At 33.8% G+C, this 24,936-nt stretch overlaps 1 protein-coding gene and 1 long non-coding RNA gene across 4 annotated transcripts; one reads left to right on the top strand and one right to left on the bottom strand.

The window, feature by feature from the left end:
• Positions 1-689: 689 nt before the first annotated feature.
• LOC128235166 (uncharacterized) lies at positions 690-9,409 on the top strand. 3 transcript variants are annotated; one of them, XR_008261153.1, is made up of 4 exons: positions 690-781; positions 1,033-1,101; positions 5,718-5,791; positions 6,769-9,409. It is a non-coding gene; the product is annotated as an uncharacterized LOC128235166 (long non-coding RNA). The 3 variants fall into 3 exon arrangements; XR_008261154.1 differs by having other exon boundaries at positions 737-753; XR_008261152.1 differs by lacking the exon at positions 690-781 and having other exon boundaries at positions 798-1,101.
• Positions 9,410-9,866: 457 nt separating this feature from the next.
• Positions 9,867-15,039, bottom strand: LOC128235311 (prenylated Rab acceptor protein 1-like). The gene is made up of 5 exons (XM_052950127.1): positions 14,888-15,039; positions 14,248-14,457; positions 13,935-14,032; positions 13,411-13,512; positions 9,867-12,841 (listed from the first exon to the last, which is right to left on the bottom strand). Exons 1-5 carry the CDS (start codon positions 14,965-14,967, stop codon positions 12,750-12,752), a joined length of 582 nt encoding a protein of 193 aa, XP_052806087.1. The 5' UTR covers positions 14,968-15,039; the 3' UTR covers positions 9,867-12,749.
• Positions 15,040-24,936: the final 9,897 nt, after the last annotated feature.

Below are 24,936 nucleotides of genomic sequence, written 5' to 3'. Positions count from 1 at the left end.
ATCCTTTTTTGAATATCAAAACAAAGTTATTAACTATGGTTAAGTCTTATTTTGGAGTAAGAGTGCATCTTTAAAGCTGCACTCTCACAGATATACCATTTTTACAACTTTAAAAAAAAAAAAAATTATCTTGGAAAGAGCAAATTTTTGCGTAAATATTTGCAAACCAATGGTATAAGATTGCTGACAAATAATCAGACTGTAGATTCTCATAATTCCGTTTGAAAATTGATGTTTTATGGCTTAAACCGTTACTAACGGTTTAAGAAAAATGCATAATTTTTGAACTAAGATATTAAAACCTGCGATCTAATTTTTTGACAGCAGTCTTATAAAACCGGTTTCCATGGATTTTCGCAAAAATTGGCTCGTTCAAAGACAAAAAATAAAAATATTGTCAAATCATTCAATGAGAGTGCAGCTTTAAAGGTATGAAACGATCTCTTTGCATTTCGGTGGTCCAATAAGGTTGGAAATAAACATCAGATGTAAATCCGGATATCTTCGTGGTTGAAACACAAGGTAACCAGCCAAGCCCTTTAAAGTAGCTACCATCCTGCAAGCCGGAATACCTGGTGGGTGAATAGGGATGGTCACATTAATGTGTTCAGTCATATCACATCAGACAGTTACTAAAAAAAATAGATCCGTGTATGGAAATTCAAATATATTTTTTTAGCATATAAGTACACATAATGTGAACGTGTTTGGGCGATATTGGTTTATTTAAACGTTGTAACAACATTTTAAAATGTGTGTACCTGTCAATGGAAATAATTAGGTTACAGCGTATTTATTTATATAACTGTTGTCTGCCACACTGGCTCAATATTTTCTAATCGATTAAGTATTAACTTATTTCATCATCTTTCTTCATAAGCTTTTTAAAACCTTAAAATAAAGAAAAAGTGAAGTTTAAGCCACGTTTGAATGATGAAATTGTGTTTTCTTTTTATACAAAATAATAAGATTAAAAAAACAACAGGAAAGTTTTCAATCAAGAATAGCCAATTTGTTTGTTTCGTAATACAGAACGTTTGAAGGATGCGAACGTGACATACCTTCTAATAGCTTTGTCTATTAATATTTACATATTTTAAGGTAAGTTACTTTCATAAAAAATCCTTTTTATGTTTAATTTTTGACTGTTAAACATAACACTATTTGACAATAATTCCATGTCTAGTCCAAATAATTGTACGTTGGCGGATTTTTTTTAGATTTTTGATATGGCAAATCCTTCACGTACAAATTGTTTAGTATCAAAAGTGGGTAGTTGTTCCGATCAGGATTCCGGGTTAAAGCATATAGAGTCTATAAAATATCATAAAAACAAGAAATATTACCAGATAATGTTATTTTATATTAGTTCCGTACACAAAAAATAAATATCCAACTTATAATTATGAGTTTGACGGCTTTTTTTCATTTCATTCTGTCAAAACATAACGATATATACATGAAGGGCACCTGCAAGGCTTCAGGGCACAGTTTTAAATCGCTCGGAACATTTCGGCCATGGCCGAGTTGTTACGATTGTATAACGAGGTCTATCTCGAAGCTTTGTCGGAGGTAGTCCAAATAATTGTACGTTGAGGGATTTTTTTTAGATTTTTGATATGGCAAATCCTTCACGTACAAATTGTTTAGTATCAAAAGTGGGTAGTTGTTCCGATCAGGATTCCGGGTTAAAGCATATAGCGTCTATAAAATATCATAAAAACAAGAAATATTACCAGATAATGTTATTTTATATTAGTTCTGTACACAAAAAATAAATGTCCAACTTCTAATTATGAGTTTGACGGCTTTTCTTCATTCTATTCTGTCAAAACATAACGATATATACATGAAGGGCACCTGCAAGGCTTCAGGGCACAGTTTTAAATCGCTCGGAACATTTCGGCCATGGCCGAGTTGTTACGATTGTATAAAGAGGTCTATCTCAAAGCTTTGTCGGAGGAGGCCGAGTTATTACGATTGTATGGAGTTGTTCCCCTTCGCATAATTGTTGTTTGTGTCAGTCAACTTTCGTTTTATTGGAAAGGTAAACAACTTGTTTTTATGCATTAAATGCTTGTTTAGTGCTAAATAACATTTCACTTACATGGTAAAATATGAATATTACTCTTTATGATCAATTTCAACAATAAAATAATTCACTTAAAACAATTTCAATGTTTTTAAAACACCCCCGCTTTTTGCACATTCCCGTTTAGACGTTAGGGATTGGAAGAATGCCGTATAACACGTCTATCATTTTAGACTATGTCGGAGGAGGCCGAGTTATTACGATTGTATCGAGTTGTTCCCCTTCGCATAATTGTTTTCTGTGTCAGTCAACTTTCGTTTTATTGGAAAGGTAAACAACTCGTTTTAATGCATTAAATGCTTGTTTAGTGCAAAATAACATTTCACTTACATGGTAAAATATGAATATAACTCTTTATGATCAATTTCAACCATAAAATACTTCACTTAAAACAATTGCAATATTTTTAAAACACCCCCGTTTTTTGCACATTCCCGTTTAGACGTTAGGGATTGGAAGAATCCCGTATAACACGTCTATTATTTTAGACTAATTCCATGTCATGATCTTCATAAATATATTTTTTGACAGGTCGGATGTAGTCCACCTAAATGGCCGTCAAGGAGTCTTTTGATGATTTTTTTACTATGGCAGACTCGAGACACGCATGAAATGTCAAAATAATAAAAAAGTATCCCTGGTCGCTCATTATTGTAGCTAAGGTCGGATGATCACAATTCGATTTTGTACTATTATGATCCTGTAGTAGCATAATATACACATAATATCATATGATTGTGTGAATTAATTTCTTTTACCAAAAATATAAGCTTGAATTTATGCACCAGTCAAGTGTAACCACGGCCCCCCCCAGGTCCGGGGGGATAGCCGGGGAAATAGTCATTCTAAAATGCCGTCCAGGCTTTTTTAATGATGGTTAGCCTGGACCAGGCTAACCAGGTTAGTCCAGGCTAACCATCAATAAAAAAAAAGCCTGGACGGCATTTTAGAATGACTAGCCGGGGAAATGGGGCGTGTTTTTACCTTTCAGGTGTCCCCGCCATGCAGGGTGAATGCGGTGGTTTTGTCTTTGCTTTAAATATAGCAGGGAATGGGCCTTACCTAGGGTCCCTGGGGTGCGGGGGCATTTGGTGGGGATTTTACCATCTGTTCGTGTCCGCAGGGGGGGATTTTAGCCGGGGTTGGCTGGACTGAAAGTCAAAGTCCCCGCTAATCCCCGGACCTGGGGGGGGGGGCCTTGGTTACAATTGACTGGTGCATTAAGAGAAGGCAAATTTGACATACAAATTTTAATCAAGGGACTTGCTCCTGTTTTTGTACCGAAAATTAGTTTTTAGTTTTCCATGATAACGCACCTGAAAAAACTTAATTAACCTTTATTTAACTCTATGATATCGAAATTGCAGAAAAGACACATTTATAATATAAAAAAGATTTTGGTTTAGTGGGGATGCAAACCTGCAAGTCAAGAAAAAATATGCAGTTACAGTTCACTCAATGATTTCGACCCACTTTCGGTTTCCTTCCACGGATTTTCACTATAGCGCCCAATTCAATTAATTTATTGACTCTTTTTTTTTATCATTTATTTTTTTGCATAGCATTCATTTTAACAAACAGTTCAAGAACAGAATCATACAAAAACAAAAATTTATGCATTTTCTATATGCGCATACGCACACACACACACACACGCGCGCTCACGCACACACACACACACACACACATTTGTTGTTTGATAGTGCAATTGGTGATTCAATTTGTTCTCAGTATTAATTATTGTTTATATGCTTGTAATGTTGGTACTGCTTTTTTATATTTTACTGAAAATATGAAAAATTTCATTAATAGAATAAGGAAATTACAAATGAGGGTGTTTTTTCCTTTAACAAGAATTCCTAAAAACGCCTCCTAATTTATCGACTCTTTGCGTTCAATGTTTCAATGTTTTTTATTAACAAGTCAATACGATATTCAATAGGCATAATGTGGACCCAAGTACAAATTAAACACTTGTTAGAAAGCATAAAAACAAATAACTTGGGAACAAGAATGATTACTTGCTTATCTAAATAGACACGCTGCAGATTTCCAACGCTTTAGTTCGTATTAATCTTGGTGGTAAACCAGCCACTCTGAGGAACTCTGGGGGATTTTAGCAAGGGCAATAGATTTACCCGCATAGGAAATCCGCGATCTTGACTGTATCCCTCGTAGTGATCAAGGAAAGTGGGTCTAACTCATTGATTATACTGTATCTGCTGTCAAGATGCAATATCTCACACACATCCTGCTTTTGACCACAATCTGTTTTCAACCATAACTTGTTTTTCATCTGCAACTTGTTTTCGACCACAACTTTTCTTTCATTGGCCCCGAAAAATATGTAAAACATTTCATTATTGTATGTGAGTGCCGGTTAAAAAAGGGATGATTGTTTACCATAACATCATTTCCTTCACATCTTTTATCCTTTTAATGGTATTGTTTTTATATAAATATACTAAAGGAATTAAACATATTGCACGAGAGAAATCAACTTTACAATGACTCATTTGATAAATTAATGATCAGTGCTCCAGATAAGCCTGAGTAGCAGGGTAGGGCACCCTGCTGCCCATGTCGAGCACCATGCTGCCTTTTAACTACACCCTGCTCTGCCCTTTTGCTTATAGTATTGAAGTATTGAAAGTAGTTTTAACACATACTCAATAAGAATTGAACATTTGCCCTTGCAAGTGCCCCATTAAGGCTCATTCAACGCTCATCAAAAGTGCCCTTCTGACCTAGCACCCTGCCCTGTATAGATTGAAAGAAAAACATTGACAGGCAAATTCTATACAAATGTTAATTTTCTGTTAAATGAAAGTCACGTTTGTATTGACTGAAATGATTGTCATAGCGATGGTATTCACATTTCTTTAGACTACAATACATGTCCTCAGAATGGAATTCGTTTTTGTAAATAATAGACAGTTTATTAAATCTATAAATTTATGTTTGTATAGAATTTAGATGTCTATGTTGTTGTTTTTATAGATTTGAGACGTCAATCGAGAAAATTATCATCATGCAAATTCTATACCTAGTTAATTTTCTGTTAGGATATCACTGTTGTAAAGTTTATTTCTTATATTATAGTTTCAATCAAACTATTCCCTTTATTATTTACACTTTCACGTTCTTTGCCTGAAACAAAAGTAATAATACGGCAGTGTGCGGCAAATGCTTCACTTTACGATAATTTTGTTTGTATGTGAGTGAAGAGTAACATTTGAATAGACTTTAACTGACTCCAATGTCTTTTGAATTTAAAATGAAAACAACAGAAGTTAGGTACGGATTATATTATTTTGGTTTACTGGGTATTATAAATAAATGATTGTTTTAAATGATACACACAAACATTTATGTTTTATTATAGATCTCTTTGTTATTTTGCAAATGAAAATATTCCTTAAATGCGGTCAAAAAAAAGATTGTTCCGGGATACAGTATTTATGTCTTTAAGCAAGAACTAGCAATATTTTGACAAAATGATGAAAATCCATAGAAAGCTCTTACACAGGTTCTGGCAAGATAATGTCTTACATTTTAGAATGAGAGAGTGGAGAGTGCCTGTTTGGTTATATGAATGAACTTAACATCTTTTTCTGTGTTTCAGATATACTGCCATGTCTCGCCCATACCTTCCCCCTGCTGACCCTAAACGCCCATGGCCTATAGTCATTAAAGTTGGTAAGCTCTGTTTGAAAATCTTAATCATTTATATGGCAGTCCTCAAAATTAGACCTTAAAGCTGCACTCTCACAGTTTGAACGTTTTGACAACTTTTTTATTTTCTGTCTTGGAACAAGCTAATTTATGCGAAAATGCATGTAAACCAGTGTTATAAGACTGCTGACAAAACATTAGATTGCAGATTTATATATTTCAGTTAAAAAATTGATGTTTTATGCATTTTTCTTAAACCATTAATTAACGGTTTAAGCCATTAAACACTTTTATTTGGAACGAATTATGAAAATCTTTTGTCTGCAGTCTTTAATCAAGTTATATTCATAATGAATCTGATGTATAAAAAATGTACAAAGGTAACAAAAAACATATGAAGATCAATTACAAGTTCAAAATAATTACCATACATGCATTGATCAGTTAAGCTGCCAATTCCAAGTCCTTTACCTTTTTATTTTGAGGTTTCATTCTTAAACATCTGCGTTTGTGGGATGCATATTTTTGGTGAAATCTGTGCACTTAACCTATGCCTGGTTCTTTCAACTTTGTGCTCTTGTCCAGGTTTAATGAAAAATCTTCAGCTTAACAGGCTTTTGTATATTATTTTTCATTTACCTAGCCAAATATCTTTCTTAAACTTGAAGTTACAAATACAAATATTAACTAATAGTGATTGTCATAAAGAAAATTTCCTTTTAGCAGCTTAAATTGTCCAGTTAGCACAGTGGTTAGCGCACTCCCTTCTCAACAAGGCGACCTGTGTTCAATTCCTGGTTAGAGCGCATTTGAGTTTGGTTAGCGATTTTTCTACGGGTACTCCGGTTAAACGCCTTAACACTAGACATTTCCAAGTGCAACATCGTACCAACTTCAGTTTCGGTGAAGTTATCATAACTAAATCATTCACAATTGTTTCAAAATAAACAAAACTACACAGCCTTCAAAATAAATCACTGTACATGTACCTCTATTTTCAGCCCTTGGTGCGGGAGCGTTAATGACAGCTGTACGAATATATCAGTTTAAGCGTATGCCACGAGGACAAACAATAAACCAGTTCCTATTGGACAGTCGTGTGCTTATTCAGGGTTCAATAGTTGTCATTCTGGGTTTTCCAGCTATGTACGATCTTTTTACAAGAAGCAGTAGGGCAAAACTTGAAGCTAGTCAAAAGAAATCAAATGGAGAACTTGCCAGTAAGGTAGACAACTCATTGAAAAAGGCAAAGCAAGCTGAGGCATTAAAAAAGCTAAATGCAAAAAAAGAAGAAAGAATTGCTGCAATGTTAGAAAGAGAAAACAAACAACCAAAAAGACCAGGTGTTAGCAAACCAAACAAAACTGACGAGTGATCTTAGATTTTTGTCAAAATTGTATGTGATACCTTGTTGTTACTTACGTCATACATGCCATATTCCCCAGCGGGGGGGAAATCCCCTCGGAATTCCGACCCATCCCCTGGTCCCCTGCTGTGAAAGTGTGAAATTCTATGAAGGACCATAATGACCAAGTCTAAGAATTATTGTAATTAGGGTGTGTTTCTGTATTTATTATTATATTATAAATGTAGATATTCGGTGTAAAATTCCCCTGGTGTATTATTGAAATCCCCTGGAATTCAGACCAAAATCCCCTTGGAAGCCTCTCAGAAATATGGCATGTATGTACAGTTGTTATTTTAATCAATGGAGTTTTAAATTTCTCTTTTTGGAATATATAATGAACTATTTTATAGTGAATGCGAATAAAGGTTTTATACCTTTAATATAATGCAATATCGTGCCAATTGAAACCAGTTTAATTTTTTATGAATACTGTGTTTCACATTCCTTATTTTTGGACACTTCCTTAGCGCTAGGCCAATCTCTTTTTTGTCTTATACTTTCTGAGTTTAAGCTGACTGAGTTCACTTCTTATCGTAAACATGACAAAATCAGATGTTCTTGACAAGTGATCTTTGTTTTATTGATACCTGTATGTCTCTACATGTATATCTGCATGTACCGTATTTCTGTACATGTATATGATACTGGTATGCTACTAGCAATGTTTCTGCCAACTGTTTCAATGCGCTAAACTTATACATGTAAACAGCTGTGTGACATGATGCAGTTGTCAATAATAATAATAGCATTATTCTAATTAGTTGAAAATTTCAGTTATCATTTTAAAAACTAAATAAATATTTAATTTTTTTTGCTGCTAGACAAAGTTCCATCACTAAACCGTGGATGACATTTACGTTGCTTCCTGTATATGATATTGTTGTTTTAAGCTTCTACTAGCCAAAGGTCCCGTGTCCGTCCTCTGTGCTTCAGTTAACAATTGCATATGAACGCTTAGTTTTCAGACTAAACCAGTAGTTAGATATCCATGAGAGCTTGGTTCCTTTCGAAAACCAGCTAGATCAACGCATGTATGACTGGATTATTGCCCTTCCTTAAAATGCAAAATAATTTTCTAAGGAAGACAACTTTGTAGAGAGATCTATATTATTGGTTGACTCCCTTTCAAACTTGGTTGCATGCTCTTGTAACAAATTATTAAATGACCAAAAGAGCCCTCATTTACTGATGAAGGTGAAATACCAAAACACCTAAGAGTAAGGGCCCGTTTATGCCAAATATAGCAATGACAACTTTCAAACTGAATCAGTGGCCAAAATTAAATGAAATTGATTGAAGGTGACTTCTTTTGATAGGTTTAAACACTATTTGAATGGCCACAGAAACTTAAACACTATTTGAATGGCCACAGAAACTCAGGAGTTATGGTTATATTGAGCAGGAAATATTGTGTTGCAAGTACCTCCATAACAATGTCAGTCATGAAACTTTACAGGAATGTTAACTAGGACGTGGAGTGGCATACCTGGGGTAAAGCTTGTGGTAACCTCCAGTATAAGTGAAGTTATGGCCCTTGACTTAGTTAGAAACAGCATATAAAGCATGGAATCTTATGTCACCCATATCTGATAAGTATGAGTCAGCGCCATGAAAATTAAGAGGAATGTTACTCTTCGAGCATGATAAGTTGTGCATCTAAGGTCTTGTTTATGGCTGTGCCTAGCAGAGTTATGGTCCTTGACTTAAACAATATTAAGCATATACAGAGTGGAATTTAGCGTTCCACTTATCTAAGAAAATATTTGAGTCTAGGTCAGAAACCTCCGAGATCATTTTATGCCCTCACTCTTTTGTTGTGCAACTGGTAATTTTGATACAAATTCAAGGACACATGAAATAAAAATGATCCTTGCTTTCGTGACAAAGTCGGGAAGTGGGTGCATTTGTATCTTATGGACATGGGCACATCTCTAATAATGATTTTTCCTTATTCAACTGCCTTGTAGAACTCTTAAATGCTAATAAATGATAGCTTTTATCTTTTTAACCTCTTTTTTTAGATATATTTATTTTACAAATTATATGGTAAGATAACTACTGTATTATACCACGACCTATATTAGGTCTGTGACTTAATTATAATTAGGATGATAGGTTAATTTGAGTCATGTCTGATGATTAAATTTTCTGCTTTGACAAAATTGTGTACTATGCATTGAATGTTATAATACTATAATGATGTAGAAAAGCTTCGAAATAAATATTAAATTTATTATTTGTGTTATATCTTATCTTACATTTTATATAATACAGTCAGTATCCTGCTGGAAGTCGTCACAACAGAGGGATAATAGAGGCATTTCAGGGACTCATAACTTGGTAAAGTTTACATAGTTGTTAGCATATGTATAATATGCTAAAAATGAGAGCGGTAAAGAAGAATTTGGCAATTTCTACAATTCAAGGGCCATTACTCCTGGCTGTTGATCAAAATCAGTCGAAAATCAAGATAGTTATAACAATCAAGATATTGATAAAAAACAGTTGAGAATCGAGATAGTTATAATGATCAAGATGTTGATCAAAATCAGTCGAGAATCAAGATAGTTATAACGATCAAGATGTTGATTAAAATCAGTCGAAATTATATGCCCATAAACCTTGTTACCAAGTTTTGTAAACAAATGCTATTTCTAAAAGCTTTCAGTAGTTCAAACAAATACCAATAACCATAGTTTTTGTTTTTATTATTTAAATATGGAGACCAAAAATAAGCCCACTTGATGTACAAAAATATTCATCAATAATCACAATTGTGCTAAAATACATAAACATTGGCCCGATTGTTCAGAACTTTGTTAAAGTTAACAACGGGATTAACGACATTGTTGTTAACTTTTAAAGGTGAAATATTTGCTGATATGCTCATATATTCAAATAAAACAAGTACAGCTTAAACAGTTGTATCACCTCTTGTTAGGAATACTGCAAATCATAAGTGTATCTGTGAAACTTACAGAGCAATACTGATTTGAAAGTTAACAAGGATGATGTTAATAACGTTGTTAACTTTAACAAAGTTCTGAACAATCGGCCCAATTACTCATAATTGGCTGTCCTTCAACCCAATATAATTTTTATTTGTCGTCAGCGAAAATGAGCCCTTTTAGAGGAAACAGTGTCTTTTTCAAATGACATGCGTTGTCTCCTAGGCATGTAATAAAGAAATATTTCTTTATAAATATGACATGTTTTTCAAATTCAATATTACATATTGTTATAAGTCTGTTTTGTAACACTTCAACATGGTTACTTCCTCTCCACTTGACTCAAAATTGCTGATGACATCTGATGATCATGTATGTATATAAATATGGCCAAATCCGGAACACAGCTTGTACAAGTAATGGTTACATTATACCAATTTACAATGCATGACAAAAGGAAGTTTCAAAATTGAAAAAAAGCAAGTTCAATAAATAATAGTGGCCATCTTGTCAACATGTATTGTGCCATCACTTTTTTCGAATCAAAATTTATGAGTAGTTATAACTAAGACCTTTTTTTGGTCAAATTAGGGTATTTTATTTGATATTGCAGGAAAATCTTTCAATTCAATTCCCGGCAATCACTTATAAACTATTTAATTTTTTATTCAAAAGACATTGGGGTAATTGTTCAGAAATTTGTTAATGTTAACAATGTTGTTAACATCATTATCGTTAACTTTCAAATCTTTACTGCTCTGAAAGTTTAATGGATACACTTGTGATCTCCTGTATCTCTAACAAGATTTCAGACTCGAGCTATACTTGTTTAATTCTATGAGCACATTAAATATTAAACACCTTAACTGGTTGTCCAGTTAGTGCAGTGGTTAGTGCACTCGCTTCTCACCTAGTTGACCCGGATTTGATTCCCGGCCTGGGTTCATATGAGTTAGGTTTGTGGTCACCATGTCGGACAAGTGGATTTTCGTCGGGTGCTCCTGTTTCCCCCACAACACAAGACCACACTTTCGCGCAACATTGTGCCAACGAGAGTGATTAATATAAGTTGCTAAAGCTGGTTTCACAATCGTTGTAAAATAAATAAGTTTAAACTAAACTAAACATCTTGATGTTAACAACGATGTCATTAATCACTTTAACAAAGTTCTGAACAATCGGCCCCATTTTGTCATCCACAAATAGATAAGATGGCTGTTATTATCAATAACTCAACAATCGTAAAATTAACCCAAGTTTACATATAAAAATACTATATGAGATTCAGCATTTCGGCACATTATAATATTATTACTTTAAATAAGAAGCACACCAAATCATTTAAAACTAGTCAGCACAATTCATAAAATATAGTTTCAATTAGTCTATATTGAGTATGAGTATACTTAAACAGTGTTTGAAAACATAAAGACACTAAACTAATCATTTAATAACTTAACAAGAAACGAAGCACAATTTCTCAATAACAAGGCCACAATTCATAATTAGTTTGTTTGGCGTATCGCGACTGACTGACTAAAAAACCTACAACCTGAATATTATTGTAACCTTTCTGGCCCCATAATTTTTTTTTCATTTATCGTAATGAAATCAAGGGAATAAAAAGTAAATGCAACTCTAAAAGACTTAACTATCTGGACCTTGATAACGCCAAACAAACTCTTTTTTAATTGTGGCCTAAGCTCTTCTATCACAGGCATCTAACAAACAGGAGAAACAAGTGCATCTTTTTATACAATCAACAGAAAAAGTCAGTACTCAAACCAGTTTGTTTACAAACTTAATCTTACAAACCTTAAGTAAAAAATATACCAAAATGTGATACAATGCCAAACCATTCAATAATTCAGAGATCTTAATTCGGATCCCTAATGTCTCAATTTAAAAGTGTGTATACACTTGGACTTCCAGGGTTCAACACTAAAAGGAGTCTAGGAGAGAACCTTACTTTTGGCACAGTCTCCTAAATTTTGGAGCTTGGCAGTCTGTCAAACCAACAATTCCATTTTACCGATAGACATAAAAAAGTTTTTGTGAATTTCTGAAAACTTCAAAACTTCCTATAAAGCATGCTTTGATGAACATGTAACATAGCTTTAAAAAAAATATTTTTGAAAAATTAATTTGTAAGTGGAAAGTCCAACAGACTTCTGCCCAAAACAGGTGCTGTCTTACACTCATTTCTTTTCCCATCAACTCTTGCAAGTTCAAAACAATAAATAAATGAACATACTTCCCAAATCCTGAAAGTTCATCATGTAGTACATAATACTAAATTATGGTAAAAGGGCCCTCATGTAACCATTTACAGATAGATGGAAGGCAATTCATGTATACATATTTGTTTATTCGAGTAACACTGCTTTTATACTTGAAAGTAGTTCCCAAAAATACTTCATTAGTATTTATATAATTACAAAAAACATGTTAAGAAGGGTTTTCTTAACACATTGTCTTTGACCTATTGACCCTCTCCTGGATCAGACATGATCCAGTTATTCAAGCTTTGCTCAAGGCGAGCTAACAAAGCATATCCATTGTAGTAGTTCCAATTTAGTTCTTCAGAAATGTCGGCAAGTTCTACGGGCATGTGAGCCTCACTGCCCTACACCGGTTCCATTTCAAGGTCAAATGGTTCCCCCTCATCCCCAGGGGTGTAGAATGAGGCATGCAGCATTATCACAAACACAGAAGCACCTGTAGACACAGAAATCAGTATGATCAAATTTTAACCACTGAACTGGTAATAGTATAAGAAAGGTAAATATTCTCAAAACAAATGAACAATTTCTAACCGGAATAACATTTGTATTAAGTAAGTATTTACTTCTCATATATGTGTAGCCAAATTGGTAGAGAAAACGACTAAACCATTCAATCATTTACCTTTTCAATCAAAGGCAAAGTAAACAATATAAATTTGATATTTTTGACTTGGGATAAAATGATAATCAAGTATTGTCGCAAATTATTTTAGCTTTCTATTCAGGTTGCCTATAATCTTTGAATCAGTTAGTGCATTTTCAACATAAAATGTAAGAGTTTGCATTTATTTTCAATCACTGTTTAATACATTTTTTTAAAGTTTTGATTTCGACACCATAATTAAAAAATAATTGAAACAGCTTGACCAATTATAATTTTAGACTGATTTCAAATCCCTCTTTCCTACTAATAAGGACCATATAGACCAACCCTTCATCATCATGTATGTACACAAATCCTAAAATAATCACATACTATATTGCGTTGCCATGGTATCTTACCTATGATCCAGAACACAGCAGAACCTGCCCCAGCAAGCCAGAACAATGGAAAAGAACACAGTCCCACCACACCGTACTGCTGGGCTATCGTCAACTCCCGACCTACAACACAAACATTTGAGTCATCAAAATCGGACTTCTAAATAATTAATAAGCCTGAATTCTTACACTTGTACTTTGAATCTACATTTTTCAAAAAGGCGTTTAGCCATTATATGAAATCCAGAATTGAAGCAAGCCTGGATAGCAGTTTACCCATGGGGTTTGTGGTCTTTGTTTATTTTGACCACTGATTTCATGTATAAACAAATGAAAACTGAGGTAAAGATAGAAATTCTGCATGACTTATCACTTTGCATTGCATGATTTATAGTTCCCCGCAAACAGTGGCTCATTTTTGTCTTTGTAAAAGTCCACATAAAAGTTTATCCATGTAACTTCAGAATGTGAGGTGTAATAAATTAAATCTTCATCCTTGCATTTTAGATCAATTTTCTGATTTTTTTAATAACTAGGAAATTTACCCATTAGTTTTAGTTTGCTGTCTTTGTTCCTAATGTTGATCACATAGCAAGCCCCCAGACAAGCACCAATAGCAACCAACAGAAGTGGTGATGTCAGTCTGAAATTTACAAAAACAACACATTTGGCGTTTTTCAATTGATGACAAGATACTATACCACTTAAAAATTAATTCAATCAAATTATTTTTAACTAACTTTGTGCACAAGTGCCAAGTGGAAATGGTTCTTATTGAAAAGTGTTATCTAAAGAGATTTAATATGCTTATATCCAATTATATACTATTATGATGGCTATGTAAAGCAAGATACTTACATGCAAACTATGACTAGTCCAATGAAAACAAAAAGGTAGTTGCTCTGAAAATGTTCAATATTCTTGACAATTCGTTTTGGCAGAGGAGCGACAGCTTTGGGTGTCTGGAATCTCTGGGTGTTAGCAAACTCTCCCCATGGCCGAATACCGTCCCTTGTCTTTGCAAACCACTCCCTAGCAGAAGCATTACTCATGCTGATGGCCATGACTCTATAAAGAAGAAAAATATTTTTCTAATGATCATTAATTAAAATTAAATGGTATCATAGTTCATACAGTTATGTGCTTCTGTTGCCATGGCAAATCAAATTTAACAGAAAACAGAGACAAATAGTAGACAAATATATGATGAATAAGCCTTTAACTCAAATCTAAACATTTTAGAATATATAAATATAAAAGTTAACATTAGTAAATTAGTTATCTAGGCTCTGTGCGGCATTTAAAAAAAAATCAGTCTTCCTCGAATTCTCATCTGACTTAAAAATAAAATAATAATAATAAAACCCCTACTGTAACCTATGAATTTGTAACGAGTTCTATCAAGAAATGAAGAGAAACAAACGAAATAAGGCCAACTTTTTGGCAAATAACTGCAACAAACAAAATATTTATGGATCAACAATTGCAATATTGTTACCTTTCCTTGAACGACTTATTTACAACAAGTGGTGTATCTATATTTCCCTCAAGATCAATATTAACTGAATGTTTATCCATTACAGTTTTTTCATGTCAACAAACTTTCAACGTGTACTGTGTGAAAAACGTCATCACTTCTTGGGTAAGAAACTATAAAAGCCGGCGTCCTATACAGTATTTAAGAAAAATCGGTAAAAAAAACTCCTGATGACGATCTCCCGCTTGGTTTCTCGGGTCGACCCATCGTGTCTGCATTCAATTCCAGCACAGAAAATATACCCAAGTATATAGACTATGTTTTAAATCCTTTAATGCAGAGTTTACCATCATACATTAAGGACACTACAGATTTTATAAACAAAGTTAAGAATATCAAAGTAGGAAAAGATTCTTATTACTGACACTTAATGTTTCGTCATTGTACAAGAATATTCCGCATTAAGACGGTACCAAAGCGTGTTCATATTTTCTAGAGAAAGATTATGGAAATCGAAATATTACTGCAAATAATATTAGCATATTGATAAAAGTTGTACTTGAAAACAATTGTATTGACTTTGACAATGAAAGCTTTTTGCAAACTATGCATGGGTACCGCTATGAGCAGTCCTATGGCTCCATCATATGCCTGCCTATTGATGGATAAATAAGATGATAAGTTTTTAAGTTCAGTGCCTTTGAAACCAGATGTTTTGTTAAGATTTCTTGATGATATATTCCTGATTTGGAATGGATCACTAGAGGAACTGAACTGTTTTATAAATGCTTTAAACAATGGTCATCCACATATAAAGTTTACACATTCTGTATCAAAACAATCTGTATCATTTTTAGATGTAATGATATCCAAAGGCGTTTCTGGTGATATATAATAACAGATATATTTTGTAAGCCAACTTACATGCATTTATACTTAGATTTTCCCTCTTCTAACCCTATGTCATGCAAACGTGGCATTCCATATAGCCAGGTTAAACGTTACAGACGCATAATCTAAAATGACAATGTGTTCAGTAAGTCTTTAACTAGTTTGCAAAGCTATTTCGAAGAAAGAAATTACCATAAAGATGTCTCAAATGACAATGTGTTCAGTAGGTCTTTAACTAGTTTGCAAAGCTATTTCGAAGAAAGAAATTACCCTAAAGACGTCTCAAATGATAATGTGTTCAGTAGGTCTTTAACTAGTTTGCAAAGCTATTTCGAAGAACGAAATTACCCTAAAGACGTCTCAAATGATAATGTGTTCAGTAGGTCTTTAACTAGTTTGGAAAGCTATTTCGAAGAACGAAATTACCCTAAACATGTCTCGAATGACAATGTGTTCAATAGGTCTTTAACTAGTTTGCAAAGCTATTTCGAAGAAAGAAATTACCATAAAGATGTCTCAAATGATAATTTGTTCATCAGGTCTATAACTATTTTGCAAAGCTATTTCGAAGAAAGAAATTACCCTAAAGACGTCTCAAATGATAATGTGTTCAGTAGGTCTTTAACTAGTTTGCAAAGCTATTTCGAAGAAAGAAATTACCCTAAAGACGTCTCAAATGATAATGTGTTCAGTAGGTCTTTAACTAGTTTGCAAAGCTATTTCGAAGGAAGAAATTACCATGATGATGTCTCAAATGATTATGTGTTCATCAGGTCTTTAACTAGTCTGCAAAGCTATTTCGAAGAAAGAAATTACCCTAAACATGTCTCAAATGATAATGTGTTCAGTAGGTCTTTAACTAGTTTGCAAAGCTATTTCGAAGAAAGAAATTACCCTAAAGACGTCTCAAATGATAATGTGTTCAGTAGGTCTTTAACTAGTTTGCAAAGCTATTTCGAAGGAAGAAATTACCATGATGATGTCTCAAATGATTATGTGTTCATCAGGTCTTTAACTAGTCTGCAAAGCTATTTCGAAGAAAGAAATTACCCTAAACATGTCTCAAATGACAATGTGTTCAGTAGGTCTTTAACTAGTTTGTCAAAATTATTTCGAAGAAAGAAATTACCATAAAGATGTCTAAAATGATAATGTGTTCAGTAGGTCTTTAACTAGTTTGCAAAGCTATTTCGAAGAAAGAAATTACCCTAAACATGTCTCAAATGATAATGTGTTCAGTAGGTCTTTAACTAGCTTGCAAAGCTATTTCGAAGAAAGAAATTACCCTAAAGATGTCTCAAATGATAACGTGTTCAGTAGATCTTTAACTAGTTTGCAAAGCTATTTCGAAGAAAAAAAATACCCTAAAGATGTTATAGAGGATGGATTTATGCTAGTTAGAAATACGACAAAGGATTATGCTGTATACAAACAAAAACTAAAAGCTAAATCAGCCATACAATTTCTAATATGTTTTAATACATCATTACCAAATATTGATGATATTATACATAATTATTTGGACCTTTTGAAATTGTCTGATAAAGAAAGTGTCAAATCTCTACACGAATTTAAGCCTATTTTGGATTAAACGCCATAAAATATGCGGGATTGTCTCATAAATGGTAGTCTAAATACGAAACCGTGTTCGTCCAATAAATGTTTAAGACGTAGATCTATGTACACATTGTAACACTATCTATGTTAGTTCACAATTTCATAGTAGTGTCACAGGTTTACCCTATGATTTACACTTTGATTCGTATTGTACTTCTAGCGATGTAATATATCTTATAACATGTAAACAATGTAATATTCAATATGTTGGACAAACAAATTAATTTGTGTCTCGCAGAATGAATTCACGATCAGATATTAAATTTTATTCATTACTTTTAGAACATCTCATGGCCATTCCTATGTGGAACTACATTCTCCATTTTTTTTTAAATTTACTCGTATAAACCTCTAAAAATGAAAAATAAGAAACCATACTCACTGTTGACATCCATATTTCACTCATTGGCACTATAACGGAAGACGCGTTGGAGCATTTTCAACACATAACAAAACGTTATGGCTCCAATGATTACCCGGCGTGTTATATTGTTTGTTTATATCTACTGATAAAGGCGTTACGTCAAAACGTTTAAACTTTACATGTTTGTGTGGTTTATTTTATTCATATTGAAAAATCGGTAGTCATTTTAACGTCGAGCATGGAGCATATTAACTTTCGTCATTATAGCCATTTGATTTTTTAAATTTCCTTGGAAATATTTATAGTATATTCATAGGCCATATCACGTTTTACTTCCCGGTAAGTTGTGCTATAATTGAATGTCAAAATATCTGGTAATATTTATTTCAAGATTGTCTATTGTCATATGTTAAGCATACATAAAAGGTGGAATAAAGGGGTCGGCCAAAATCACGTACATTAACCCTTTCAATGTCAACGCTGAAATTACCAAATGACGTCGCTTGTGCCAAACGTGCTATTTTAATAGCGCATTCAAGAACGTCGCAAATTAGGAAATAAACGTACCAGTATGACATGTATACGTTCAGTAAACTTAAGCGATTGTAACCATTGTGGTTTTAAATAAAAGGTAGAGACTTACTGTTTTTTAAATGAATGAAAGGGAAACTTATGTAGTACCGGTGTAGTAAAATTATTGACCTGTTTTATTATACATGTATCATATTATATCCGTTATATTAATGTGTTAAATTACATTTCTTAAAAAGGAAATCATTTGCAGTATTTTTTTTCTTATTATGACTGCATGTTCCTCTTGTTTTTATCATAAGTATTACATTGAAGATACAACTTTAAATTGAAATTTGAACGTGATGTGTAGCTGTCAAAGATTCGTCATATGGCGCATTCTGATTTCCAAGAACGTCGCGTTATTTGTGCCGCGGCTTGTAAAAAGGCACTGACCACTTCATTCCAACATTTAGTATAGAACAAATCCTTTTAACGGAATAGATGCGTTTACAGAGTATACTTCATAAAACTCATAACTATGGAGTGATTCGGCTATACGAGCTTATATAATATAAGCTATACGAATCATAAAAAATGTATTCATATGTTTATGTTACCCTTCTTCAAGGCCTATACATAGACCACTACCAACGCCATAAATTATACTGATTAGTTACGTGTCAACAACAAAAGGGTGACGTGTTTAATTTGGGCATATATAACATAACATAACATAACATAATATTTATTCAGCATTAAATGACATATCATCTATAGCCAAAATGCAAAACATATGAAATAAATCATATGAAAAAATGCATTAATGAATGAATGTAAGAATGGATGAACGAACGGACAAAAGAACGAAATAACAAACGAACGCTCGAATGAATGCTTGAATGAGTGAGTGAATAAATGAATGAATGGATAAATGACTGACTGAATGAATGAATAAATGAATGAATGAATGAATTAATGAATTAATGAATGAATGAACGAACGAACGAACGAACGAGCGAACGAATGAATGCTTGAATGAATGAATGAACGAACGGATGAATGAATGAATGAACGAACGAACAAAAGAACGAACAAACGGACGAATAAATGAATGAATGAATGAACGAACGAACGAACGAACGAACGAACGAACGAACGAACGAACGAACGAACGGACGGACGGACTGACGGACGGACGGACGGACGGACGGACGGACGGACGAACGAAAGAACGAATGAATGAGTGGTCACTCTTCTTGGCAAACATGCAGAAGGAAACACTGTTTGTTGTAACCCCGTCTACATATGCCACATACAAATTAAGCGCAACCGCCGTCTGTCCGCCCTCCTTTTGCTGCATACACAACAATCACGTTGTTTCCGGTCTGAAAATATATCGAGCATTTGTCATATACTTTAATCCGCTTTACATACATAGTTTTACTATCCAATGGTGTCAAATTTAAAGTGAATTTCTACGAACTGTAGTTTACTGTACTGTTTAGTTAGTTAATACCCTATGCGCATTCTTAATTATGTAATGGAGTATCATAATAACGTTTAATATACCCCCAAGAAGCACCATTCGCCGAGTTCGCACTCTGTTCTGATGCGCGTCACCGTGTTTTGGGCATACGCAAGTTCTTCCACTAATTAATGATTCCAAAAACGTTACCTACTGGTCTCGGAACCGGAATAATTTCATGAATATGTGTGGGGTTACTATTGTTGTTCCCAAAGATTAATACATGTACAAGCTTATATTTAGACTCAACTCTAATTGAATGCCATTAAAACGTTATGAATCAAAAATGAATTAAACAACCATTTAGAAACAAATTATGTTTGAATATAAAAGTAATTAAAGGGTAAATCATATGCATATGTCAACAACGTGTTAAGCTTAGGAATTAATAAAGCAGTGAATGGTTCCTGATTTCCGCCATTTATGTTTAATATGACCGTAAACCAATTAATCAGGGTGAAGTTGCTGAAATGTATTGGTATTTTTTCAACTAAGCACGACCAACCAAGATTATCACGTCATTTTCTAAATATCAAGCATACTCTCAACAATACGCGCAAGCATACGCCCTAACAATACACTAAGCATACCCTCAACAATACACATTTGCATACCCTTAACAATACACACAAGCATACCCTCAACAATACGCACAAGCATATCCCCTAACAATACACTAAGCATACCCTCAACAATACACATTTGCATACCCTTAACAGTACACACAAGCATACCCTCAACAATACACATCATCAGACCCTCAACAATCCACATATAAGCATACCCTCAACAATTCACACACGCATACCCGAAGCAATACCAATAAACATACCTTCAACATACATATAATCATACCCTCAACAATACCTACAAGCATACCATCAACAATACACACACGCATACACTCATCAATACACATACGCATTCCCTCAACAATACACATAAGCATACCCTCAGCAATACACATAAACATACCCTAAACATACACATCATCATACCCTCAAAATACACATCATCATACCCTCAACAATACAAATAAGCGTACTCTCAACAATACACATAAGCATACCCTCAACAATACACATACGCATCCCCTTAACAATATACATAATCACTCCCTCAACAATACACATAAACATACCCTCAACAATACACACCAATATACCGTCAACAATATAGATATAATCAAACCTTCAACAATACACACACTCATACCCTCAACAAAACACATCATCACACCCTCAATAATACACACAAGCATACCATCCACGAAATATATCATCATACCCTCAACATACTCATAAGCATACCCTAAACAATACACATAAACATACCCTCAACTAAACACATCATACCCTCCACATACACATCATCATACACTCAACATTACACATCAGCATACCCTCAACAATACCCATCATCATACCCTCAACAATACACATAATCATACCTTCAACAAAACATATCATCATACCCTCAACAATACTCACAAGCATATCCTCAACAATATACACAAACATACAGTAAACAATACACACAAGCATACACTAAACAATAGACATACACATTCCCTCAACTGTTCACATAAGCATACCCTCAACAATACACATCGTCATACCCTTAACATATACATCATCATACCCTCAACAATACATATAAGCATTCTATCAACAATACACATAAGCATACCCTGAACAATACACATATGCATCCCCTCAACCATATACATCATCATTCCCTCAACAATACACACAAACATACCCTCAACAATACACATCATCATACCGTCAACAAGATAGATATACTCATACCTTCAACATAGCACATAACCATAACCTCAACAAAACACATAAGCATACCCTCAACAATACACATAAGCACACCCTCAACAATACACACAAACATACCCTCAACAATACACATCATCAAACGGTCAACAATATAGATATAATCATATCTTCAACAATACACACAATCATAACCTCAACAATACACATAATCATACCCTCAACATACACATCACCATACTTTAAAGAATACACACAAGCATACTTCAACGAAACACATAATTATACCCTCAGCATACACATAAGCATACCCTTAACATTACACATAAACATAACCTCAACAAAACACATCATCATACCCTCCACATACACATCATCATACCCTCAACAATACACATCATCATACCCTCAACAATACACATAATCATACCCTCAACAATACAACAATAAGCATCATCATACCCTCAACAATAAACACAATCATACCCTTAACAATACACATAAGCATTCCCTCCTAATACACGTACCAACAACAAAACACATAATCATACCATCAACAATACACATACGCATACCCTCAACAAAACACATAATCATACCCTCAACATACACATAAGCGGCAGAATAATTTTTTGCGACATTTGTCGTTACAGATGCGACATTTAACGTTGCTACAATGTTTCGTGAAATTGCCTTTACGCGCAACAGAGACTTTGAATGCAAGGTAAGGTCTGGAAAACAGAATAACAAGGTAACAGTGTGTGTATACCACCTGATATATTACGTCGTATAATGCTACGTCGGAAGGCAACATTTTGCTTAAAATAAAGACTTTAATCAAAGATAACTTTCCTTTTACTACACGATTTTAAATAAATCAAAGGGCAGCTTAAGGAGCCCCGCTTTCGTTTTATTGCCGAAGTTTGATAAGGTGATGAGTTTCATCAAACAATGCGACAAACCTGTTTCCAAATTATTGTTTAGACAGAGCTCCGTCAGACGGTCGTTTTGAGAAAAGGTTTGTCGAAGTGTTTTAAGAAACTAAACTCTCAAGCAAACTCTGGTAAAATACCGAAGGCAAAGTCCGTAAGAGGCGTAGACTGCGCTATATTTCAGTTAAAATTGTGAAGAAATAGTGAAGTTATCTTTGTTTAAAGTATTTATTCGAAGCAAAATATTGCCTACCGACGTAGCATTTATGAAGCAATTTATCACGTGGTATACGTACACAACAAACAATGCGCTGATAAACAAAATTAAACAGCATTTTACTGCACTAATTCACTTTTATATCATCATTCTTACCATTTGAAATATATATAATTCTCTTAATGTGCATGCGTGCTTGTACGTGTGTGCGTACGTGTGTTTGAGCTTATACGTACGTTCATGTGTATGTGCGTGTTGTGTGTGTGTGTGCGTGCGTGCGTGCGTGCGTATGCGTATGCGTGTGCGTTAGCGTGTGTGTGTGTGCGTGTTGTGTGTGTGTGCGTGCGTGCGTGCGTGCGTGTGCGTGTATGTGTGCGTACTATCTTAGTGTTAGTTTATGTTAACGCTGGTGTAACATTCAATTTTGACACCGTCGAAGATTAACCACAGAAGTCATTTTTTTCTGTTTTACGAGTTGACGGATCAGTAATTATTGAATAGAACTGACCCCGGTCTCAATAAAAAATATTATAATAAAATCGAGGCAAACGCACTAATTTTGAAAAAAAAAACAAAAAAAAAACAAATACACGGTACGTTCAAATTTGCTTTTGTTATAAATATTAACATGTGTTACAGCTCGTCTCTTATTAATGCATACATATTCTGATTCTGCTTCTGCTTCACACAAAAGCTGCATGAAACGTTCTCGCCCAACACAAAAGGTGTTCATCATAAAACATCGGCCGTATAGTGCCCATGTAAGTGCACTAATTGTCGAAAAGATAAATAATGCAAAAAATCAATAACAAATAGCTAAAATAGGTACAAGAATGGTAAACTTGGACTAAAAAAAGTTTCAAGTCACGCAATTTTCTATTTTCACTTGGTAAACAGTCAATCGTTCAGCTTATATACATTCAATAACTTTTTTGTTCAGGCCCCTAGAAACTTAGGTTAAACAACAGAGAGCCGCTTACACGTGTGATCTCCGAGTAGGCGTATTAATATTGCGAGAAAGGTGATATAACTTACTTACCAGATGAAAATACCTTACTGTAATATCAGCATCTAATAATGGATCAAAACCGCATGTGTTGTTAAAATTGTTATTTCTAGCAAACGTCTCGGCTTCATCATTTTTTGTTTGTAAAATATCATTAGTTAATTCAGCAAAATATTTGGAAAAGTCTTCCAATGTAATGTCATTTCTTTTGCCTTGTTTAGTACCTTTAAAGTATTTCAAAAAGGCTTTAGGTTTAGAAAAACGTAACTGTTCAATACGTTTACATTGCGCGGCTTTAAACAATTTACGTTTGCGTTTAATTAGCCTTTTATACACATTTTTCATAGCACAAAGATTGATTCTATTTTCGTTTGTTTTACAATGATTGTAACGGTTTCGTTTGTTTTACAATGATTGTAACGGTTTACAGCATCCGTGTAGTTGCGCTTAGCCGTTATACAATCGCTATCAAACCACTGTTTATTATTACGAAAACTATCATTTACAAAACCATTTTGCTCATTTAAAATATAATGTTTGTTAAACAAAGGATTAGCAACCTTCTGTACAGCAAAGGTAAAGTTATTTATCAAATTATCAATATCGGATCTATGTCGTATATGTATGTTCTCTGTAAGCGTATTTAACACAGGTAATTTAAATATAATGCCCGATCTAAACTGATCCTTTAATTCATCACACCATCCTTGTTTAAGAAAATCATGTGTGCTAGGTTTGACCAAAGGTGCTCGTCACATTGCCTGGATACAGTAATACATTTTTTTATAAGTTTTTATTTTTAATTAATTTAAAAATAGTGATTATATGTCATTTAAAAAATTATTCCACAATTTTTCATGAAAAAAAATAGTATAATATATAAATAAATATTGTATATGAACCACAATTGTAATCGTTGGCCAGTACAGACACGAAATTCCGTGGATTTACAAAGATCAAGAAGCCGAAAACCAAAGGCATTACAGTTTTTGTCAAGAGAGGCCCGAGACATGGGCAATATAATCAATTTGCAACTGGCGTTGGATCATTTTTCGTTGTTTCTATATTATATAGCCGCCGTTTACTGTATTAAGGTTTCATTGAGACGAAACAGATACCTACTGATGAACGGTCAAACCATAAAACTTGATAACTGTCTTAAGTTTTCATTATCAGCATATAAATAAATTAATACAATTCAGGAATGTGACCTCTACG

This window comes from Mya arenaria, chromosome 5 (assembly GCF_026914265.1).
Source record: "Mya arenaria isolate MELC-2E11 chromosome 5, ASM2691426v1".
Taxonomy (NCBI): domain Eukaryota; kingdom Metazoa; phylum Mollusca; class Bivalvia; order Myida; family Myidae; genus Mya; species Mya arenaria.
The sequence above is the reverse complement of the archived record's forward strand: the minus strand, read 5'-3'. Positions and strand labels throughout refer to the sequence as shown.

What these genes read in the sequence shown, in the direction of transcription:
- LOC128235311 (XM_052950127.1), bottom strand. Translation starts at nt 14,967, where the DNA reads ATGGATAAACATTCAGTTAATATTGATCTTGAGGGAAATATAGATACA. An exon ending in AATAAGTCGTTCAAGGAAAG is followed by an intron (nt 14,458 to 14,887) that starts GTAACAATATTG and finishes TCTTCTTTATAG; the next exon opens with AGTCATGGCCATCAGCATGA. An exon ending in CAGCAAACTAAAACTAATGG is followed by an intron (nt 13,513 to 13,934) that starts GTAAATTTCCTA and finishes TTTGTGTTGTAG; the next exon opens with GTCGGGAGTTGACGATAGCC.